Genomic DNA, 9,354 nt, shown 5'->3' with positions numbered 1-9,354 from the left:
TGTGTGTGTGTGCGCAAGGGCCCGACCGTGCATGTGCATTTGTGCGTGTGTGTCAGTCAGTGAATGATGTATTTAATGTCTCCTGTGTTGTTTTTTCTCATCAGATTTCCAGCGTCTCACACTGGACACAAACACAGCACACAGAAGCCTCTCTCTGTCTGAGGACAACAGGGAGGTCACACGGGGGTCAGGGGGTCAGGGTCCTCCTGATCACCCCGACAGGTTTGATATCTGGGAACAGGTCCTGAGTACACAGAGTGTGACTGGACGCTGTTCCTGGGAGGTAGAGTGCAGTGGAGTGGTTCATATAGGAGTCGCTGACGGAACAATCAGCAGGAAAAGAAGTGGTGATGACTGTAGGCTTGGAGGGAATGACAAGTCCTGGAGTCTGTACTGTGGTGGTGATGATGGTTCCAGTTACTCTGTCAGACACAACGGACGGGTGACTGTCCTCCCTGTCTCTGCCTCTAGAGGCTCCAACAGAGTATCAGTGTATGTGGACCGTCCCGCTGGGACTCTGTCCTTCTACACAGTGTGCTCTGACTCACTGAGACACCTGTACACCTTCCAGACCACGCCCACTCAACGTCTCTATGCTGGGTTCTTGTTACCCTTCTCCTCCTCCTACTCCTCCTACTCCTCCTCCTACTCCTACTCCTCCTCCTCAGTGCGTCTTGTGTGAGCAGAGATAGAGGCTCTATGTGAGGGTGACATCATCAGGTCGCCATGGTTACTCAACATGTTTGAGTGAGTGCAGGTTGTCATGGTTACCTGCACCGTCACCACGGGGTACTTTGACACTATAGCCGAGTCTGACATCATGGACTCCATATTTGGGCATGAGTAACTCATGACATCACGGTGACATCACCGTGGTGATGTATATAAGCATCACAGTGACATCACACATTACAGCTCCTGGACGTTGTCATGTCAACACCCCCCCATGTATTTGACCTTTGACCCAATGCATTGTGAGCTTGTAGATCTGATATTTTCAAATACTGTAGTAAAGTAAGATATGGCTAATATTTGATCATTTAGCTTCTAGGACCCCCTGGAACCCCCTCAAGGACCCCCGGGGGACCCTGGACCACACTTTGAGAACCAGTTAGTGTTGATTTTGTCGACTAAAACTATGACGGAAAATGTTCGCCGACCACCTTTTTTCACTAAGGAAGACTAACATGATGACTAAAACTATAAGACAATACATCAAATGAAAACTAGACTAAAATCTTAGGGTGGAGAAGAGATCCAGTAGAACTAAAAGACAAGGCATTTTATGCTTGGTTACATGCTGAAAATAGCAGATCTACAAGCTCACAATGCGTCGCACTGCAAGCTTGTAGATCGGCTATTTTCAGCATGCACCGAGTGTAAAATCACCCATTACCGCCACCAAGGCCCACCGAAATACATTTTAGTCGACTAAATTACCTGTATAGATTTAGTCTACTAACATCTTATATTTAGTCGACTAAAACTAGATTAACACTAAAGCATTTCAGATGACTAATGACTAAAACTAAAGCTTCATTCAAAAGACTGACTAAAATAAAATCTAAAAATTAAACAAAAGAAACGGTGGTCTCAAAATCAGTTCAAAAATGTTAACCCTATATGTACACACTGGCTATTTGAAAAGAGCAGATCTCACAATGTTTCGCGATGCATATTTAAAATAAGAAAGTATTTTTGTAAATATATATATAGGCTATTTGAAAATTGTAACACAAATCTTGTGTTGGGGTCCCTGGTACAAATATGTTCAAATGGGTGTCCCTGGTACAAATATGTTCAAATGGGGGTCCCTGGTACAAATATGTTCAAATGGGGGTCCCTGGTACAAATATGTTCACATGGGGGTCCCTGGTACAAATATGTTCACTATGGGGGTCCCTGGTACAAATATGTTCACATGGGGGTCCGTGGTCAGATCCATATTAATGTCAAACTCTATGGTATAAATGAGTCATCACCACAGGGAGCTTTAGATCTTACATTAGACTAGATGTCTGCATGTGTTGGTAGACGGGAGAGTCTTTGACCTTTGACCTGGTAGATGGGGAGAGTCTTTGACCTTTGACCTGGTAGATGGTGAGAGTCTTTGACCTTTGACCTGGTAGATGGGGAGAGTCTTTGACCTGGTAGACAGGGAGAGTTTTTGACCTTTTGAAGCATCCTTTGAGTAACTGCTGGTGCTCAGTGTGGAGCCTGCAGCAGAGCTCAGTGTGGAGGCTGCAGCAGAGCTCAGTGTGGAGGCTGCAGCAGAGCTCAGTGTGGAGGCTGCAGCAGAGCTCAGTGTGGAGGCTGCAGCAGAGCAGGTTGTTTCTGGACTTCACCTTCGCTGCCGTTCCCTTTTAGGTGGTCCTTGAAGGACAGGATTCTGTCGAGGGTCACACCGAGGTGGGTTGGATTAGAGGCAGCTTTATCTTGAGTCCACTCAGATGGATGTTCAGTTCTCTGGCAGCTTTAGCATTGTGGAGATGGAATACACTGGAAGCTGGGCTTTTTGCAGAACTGGTCCAGGTTGTAAAGGTCTTCAGTGAGCACCTGTTCCAGTGGGTCAAGTTCTGGTGGTTTGGAATGCCAAACCGATGTCGTCTGCACAGATTAATTTGCAGGATTTGTTGGACGGTAGGTCGTTTTGCGTAGAGGTTGAATAGGGTTGGACCCTGCAGGACTCCATTTGTCTGTGTTCTCTGTGTGCCTGTGTTCTGTCCGAGGTGAACTCTGAACCTCCGGTTGGTCAGCAGATTTGTGAGTTTCACTGTGAGCTGTTTGTGCCAGACGGTATCAAAGGCAGCTGTGAGGTGGAGGAACACAGTCCCTGTCTTCAGTCATCTACCATGCCGACATCTACACCCCCCACTGCTCCACTTCCATCTAGACCAACCCTCCACCAGCTGACTTCACCGTCCAATCAGCTTGGACAAAGGAATGGGAGTCCAAGGAGGTCCCAAACAAACTGATTTATGAACGGCAGTAATGCCCAATGTCCTCAGCCACTTTTTGTTCAATCTTTGTATAATATTTGTATATTTCTATATTTGATATTTCTATATTTTGGGCAAATGTATTGACATTGTTAATAGATACTGATATCTTGTATCTATCCCGTCTGTAATCACACCTTGGGTGTGACTGTGAGGTGATGATTAGTGATGGTGTGCACCTGCACAACGTCACCACTCCTTCAAAAGAGACTTGACTCCCACAACTCCTCACACTGAAGAAGGCTGTTAGCCCAAACGTTTGTCCCGTTGAAATAGAATAAACCAGCTTGAATTTGTTTCTTGGTGTGTCTCTCTACTTTTTATGATGTCGATTTAAGCCGGTAACGCACCATAAGTCAAAGTGCGGTGTTCACAAGAAAGTTTTCTAAAACAGATGCTTGCAATGATTTCAATGTGTTTGTAAATGTGTCTAGTAACAAACTAACGTGTAAAACAAATTCTTGCAATGATTTCAGAATCATGAGAAATGGTTGACTAGACTTAACGTCTGCTCTCCTACTGCTGTGAACATGTTGTTGACTAGACTTCAAGTCAATCACTCTACTAAATGTGTTGTTAATTAACTCAAATCAATCAGTGTATTCATTGATTCATTATTAGATCATAATTTCCTCACTCGTTCCATTATTGTGTTTCATTGAATATTCATTTGATATCATTCTCATTCTTCACATGTTATTGTATGATCATGTGTAGAAGTCATAATTGTTTAATAAATTGATTGTTGATAGGGATGCACGATTAATCGGTAGCATTAATCGGAATCGGCCACATCGGCCATAAAAATGCCATATTGGTATCGGAACAGTCTCAAAATAATACAGATTATTTAATGGGTTTTAAATGAAAAATGTAAAAAAACATCAATGAGTTCAATATAAATCTAAAGTGTCTAGTACCACTAGTCTAGAACAAAAGCCACATCAAATATGATGTAAAATCTTAAGTAAAAATAAACTTTACATTTTTCTACATTTAATTTGTGTACTCATTCAGTCTCATTCAGTCATTCAGATGTGAAAACAGACACTTGGAAAAGAGTATAGGCTATTTATTGATTGCTTTAATACTTTATTAACAGGCTTTGGGCCAAGCACCTATAGGGCCTAGGCTTGTTTCCATTGTGGTCCTCTGTATGATATCGGAATCGGTCACAATCGGTCTCGGCAGATATGACCCTGCAAATAATCGGATATCGGGCATGATTTCATAATCGTGCACCGCTATTTGTTGACAGACTGTCGTTGTTCCTGTGTATTAATATTCATAGTGTGAAAACATGTCCACAATATAAGAACTACGTTGGATCCAATCGGAACACACGTTATTATTTCAATGTATAAACAAACAATGTCATTTACAGCTAAACATTTCTCTCAAGAATGTTTCTGAATACATTTGAAGCGAGAAACAAATAATCAACAGAATTCTATTGGTCCTTAAAGTTCTCAAAGTAATTTCAACAGCTTCACTGAGCTTCATCTGAATCCATGTGGAACTGTTTGAAGAGCGGATGACATTTTTAACTCTGTCTTTAGAACATTTAAATACACACAATGAATTAATTGCCAATCACACCGATAACAGTAATCACTGCCTTAAATAAAATAAAAGCCATCTAATTATTCACCAGCAAAACACAGACTGTGCACACAGAATGCAAGCAGAGGTGTAAATAAAAATATTTGGCATGAGGTCAGAGGTAAAAAATAACTGTATCGACTAGTACTGTGTGACATATGCACATGTCCGGGGAGACCTCCTCTACAACACCACACCCTCCGCTAAGCAGCAGAGGTGTAAAGGTCAGAGGTCAAAGAACTTCACATGTCCAGACTAAAGTGGACGTTGGACAAAAGTCCCTGCTATGTATCGACTAGTGTGACATACGCACATGTCCGGTGCATTGTGCATTATGTAGCCTTGTGCCATATGTGCATTATGTAGCCTTGTGCCATATGTGCATATATATATATATATATATATATATATATACCAACAGCAGCTACCACCACCAACGAGGAGGAGCCAGGGGAAGAGGACGAGGCGGGGGAAAAAGAAACGCCACTCCATACACCGTGGTCACCCGCAGTCAGAGCCACAGAGACAGACGGTGATAAATATATCTGACTGTATACTCTTCCCTGCTCAGCTAACAGCCTTAAGTAAAGGATTAATCCTGTGAATAAATGTAAGAAAGCATCTACATTTTGTCCTACCATGCACTTTGAATCCGACTTTGGTTACCTTTAGTAAATTGGTTGAGCAGGATATCCAGAAACTTGTCACTTCATCAGATAAAGTAACTTAACGCCAAAAAGCTCTAGAAGAACTTATAGTAAAAATGATGAAATCATTATTAAGTCTGCTGATAAGGGCGGGTCCATTGTTGTTCAAAATACCAAAGATTATATTGCTGAAGCTATGTGACAGCTCGTTTCATAAACGAACGTGACATCGTGACAAACGTGACATCGTTTCATAAACGGCTTCCCCAAAACCCTATCGAACAACTGATGGATGACAGGGATGAGATTCTGGATACTGCCCTCCGGGAGAATAGTACAAAAAAACAATATGAGTTTCTCAAGGTAAATTTTCCAGTTACGCCTGTGTTTTATTTATTACCCAAAATTCATAAAGGTTTGACAAACCCGCCAGGTAGACCCATCGTCTCAGGGAATAATTCACTATCAGAGCCATTCAGCCAATTCGTAGATTTCTTCATCAAAGACACTGTCAAAGCACTGCCTTCATATGTAGCGGACACCAGGGATGTAATTAAATCATTAGACATAACTATCCCACATGGGGCCTATATACCAATATACCCCATGATGACGGCCTGGCGGCAATGTCTTAATTTTTGGGTACACGAGAAGACATTTTTGTTTAATTTTGTTTTGAAATCGAATTACTTTATGTTTGATAATAAGTTCTTTATACAAACCCAGGGTACTGCCATGGGATCTACATTTGCTCCCAATTATGCAAATCTGTTTATGGGTCATTGGGAATCTCGCTTTATTCACAACAAGGCAGCTTCTCTACTCCTAAATAAAGTCATATATTGGAAATGCCATCCTAATGATATTTACTTGTGAAGAAAATGAGTTATTGGTGTTCAAGGACTATATTAACGGTACACACCCTACTTTAAAATTTACAATGGAACACAGTAAAGACCAGATCGACTTCTTAGACCTACGCATTTCAGTAGACCCAGAGGGCCTTCTTAAGACTACAATTTTTCACAAACCCACAGACCGGAACAGTATTTTACATTATCCCAGGGGCCCAGTGGAAAACATTCCATATGGACAGTTTTTGCGCCTCAAACGGATTTGCAGCGATTCTGCTGACTTCAAAATAAAGGCAAATGAAATGCATAACAGGTTCAAAGAGAGGGGTTACAAGACATCGACCATACCATAGGCAGAAAATAAAATTAAAGATGTACAAAGAGAAACCCTCCTGCAACCTGTCAACAGAGATAATTCAGACAATAAAGTCACATTTGTTTCGGAATTTAGTACCTCATCTCATGCAATTAAAAATATTATCCACAAACATTGGAACATATTGAGATGCGATCCCAACTTAAAAAACATTTCAACAGTACCACCCAGGTTTTCTTTTAAGAGAGGCAAAAATATAAAGGATTTCACTTCCATGTACAAATCACCCAAGGCCACTGGAACTAATTGGCTAAACACTGAATTATGTGGCAACCACCCTTGTGGTAAATGTACCCGCTGCTCAAACACAAGTACCACCAAGGTATTTTATCATCCACAGACTGGTCAGGAACATAAAATAAAGGGCTTCATTCATTGTAACACAAGTCATGTTGTATATACGTTAAAATGCCCGTGCGGGATGGTATATGTTGGTCAAACGAAACGAAATCTGAAAGTAAGAATAGCCGAACATAAAGCTGCAATCCGAAATGGGAATATGGACTATGCTATTGCCCGTCATTATAAAGAAAGGGGGCATGGGTCAGCAGCCACACTCAAATGTATTGGTATAGAGAAGGTTGACCTGCCAACTAGAGGTGGTAACATGGTAAAACTGCTCTTACAGAAAGAGGCACACTGGATTTTCACTCTTAACACAATGGAACCCAATGGTTTAAATGAGAGCTTAGACCTCAGCCCATTTTTATAAACCTGGTTATAAATGTGTAATTACTACTCCGCCCTATTTATTAATCCTTTATTATTGATGTGGTTGCCCTAATTTTAATTATTTGACCTGACCTACTCCATATTTTCCCTATAGGATGAGGCCCATGATATTTTATCTGTTTTAAATCTCTATATTGTGTATTGGCACTGTTGTGGTGGGTTTTTTGTTTGATTTTTATACATCTGCTATATATATTTATTGTCATTTTTATATATGGAAAGAGATGTATTTATTTTGTATCTGTTTGTTCATGTGTCTAGTCTACCCCTCCCATATATAAATATTTATTGAATCATTGATGCCACACCCGGGGGGTGGTTTTGTATAATGACTGTCCCTATATATGCTTGACACATTCACACCTCTGTATAGCACCTGACGAAGCTCACGGCGAAACGCGTCGTGCTAATAAATAAGTTTGATGCAGTAAGTTGTCCGTCTCTGTTCCCTGGAGTGTGCAGTCCCTTTTTTCTCTTTTTTGACACACACACACACACACACACACACACACACACACACACACACACATGTATTACACCACTAGATGGTGCAAGTATACTTCTGTATGATTAGATTTTGACCCACTCAGGCATCCAGTAAAACAACACATGAAACTCATCCATTGTTTTATATCACTATACCTTACGTTTTTAACCTAATTGTTTTCACAAGAAGCCCCTCTAGGGAATTATTATTATTATTTTTATTATGTATCAAATAAAACATTAAAGGTAGGGTAAGTGCTATTTCTTTTTTGTGCAAGTTTAGGCTTCACTCACACCTTTCGATCTAGCATACAACATTGATGCATGCTAGATGCATGAAAGGGTTTGTTACTTTGTTTACATCTTGCCCCAGTGCATTTCCAATGGAAGTCACATGGTTTGACACAACATTTTTGTTGTGCGGCTTTCGGCTGTGTTTCAACCGTGTGAGCCAGGCCTCACACGTGCACAACAGATTGATGTATAGCTGATGCATGAGACTAATTGACTGATACAAGCTCCCAATGCATTTCCAATGGAAGTCACATGGTTTGACACAACATTTTTGTTGTATAAATGGTAAATGGTGCATTTATATAGCGCCTTTATCCAAGGCGCTTTACATAGATTGTGCATTACATTCACCCATTCACACACACATTCATACACCGATTGCGGGCGGAAGCCATGCAAGGTACCAACCAGCACATCGGGAGCAATTTGGGGTTCAGTGTCTTGCCAAAGGACACTTCGACATGTAGACAGGAGGAGCCGGGATTCGAACCGCCGACCCATGGATCATTGGACGACCTGCTCTACCTCCTGAGCCACAGTCTCCTGTGTATGAGGGGGAGGTGGGCAGTCGAAACACAGCCGAAAGCCAAAACCATGTGACTTCCATTGGAAATGCATTGGGAAGCTTGCGTCAGGCCTTAGAGTGTTCAGTAACAGCTAGTCTTCATGTCTCTTCAGCTCTTTAACATGACAGTCTGTCTCTTCTTCTCCAGGACCGTTCAGAAATGGCTCCAACAATCTGGAGGGATAAAAAATAATAACAAAATAAGTTGTTTACTTGGGAAAAAGAACCCCCTGCCACCACCACCACCACCACCCCTACCTTGGGGCAGTGGGGGCTGCCCTATGAGGTTCGACCTCCCGTTAGTTCGACCGGATTAAGGTTGGTGAGGGATGCGTTGCTCCCGTGCTTGCGGTTATGTTTAGGTTAGAGTTAGAGATAGGGTTAGTAATGATCGAACCAATGACATGTACCGGGGCAGTAGGCTACTTGGAGGAAATTACACTTCAAAACATGACACACACACGCACGCACACACACATGCACACACACACACACACACCAGAGGTAGTCGGCTAGTGTTTATAGGTTTCAGTTTTCAGGTATATATAGGATATAAAAAGCCTAGCTTTTGTTTTAACTTTAGGTGCTGACTAGTTTTAGTTACCATTGAGCTAATAGAGCCTGTTCGCTCATTTTCACAATATTTATCTGTGAAAATGAGTCACTATAAATGCAATCTCTCAAGGACAGATTCCCAGCTGCGCAACTGAATCTGTCATTCAGACCATGTGTACATTGGGGATTAGTGGAATGAAAACAAACTGTAAGCGCCCCACCGGAAGAGGAAGCCTGAGGGCGG

General features: G+C 41.7%; 1 protein-coding gene across 1 annotated transcript in view; it reads left to right on the top strand.

Annotated features, from left to right (window-relative positions):
• The window catches only part of LOC308315172 (protein NLRC3-like), a gene marked incomplete at its 3' end in the record, with an annotated part of 15,576 nt that extends 14,894 nt beyond the window's left edge, over window positions 1–682 (top strand). Inside the window, 1 exon segment of the mRNA XM_080763012.1 lies at window positions 105–682. Within this exon segment, the coding sequence (XP_080619138.1) occupies window positions 105–682 (578 nt within the window).
• Between the last annotated feature and the right edge of the window lie 8,672 nt (window positions 683–9,354).

Source organism: Protomyctophum bolini (assembly GCF_963924005.1).
Source record: "Protomyctophum bolini genome assembly, chromosome: 5".
Lineage (NCBI taxonomy): Eukaryota > Metazoa > Chordata > Actinopteri > Myctophiformes > Myctophidae > Protomyctophum > Protomyctophum bolini.
This window is presented reverse-complemented; position numbering and strand designations above follow the sequence as displayed.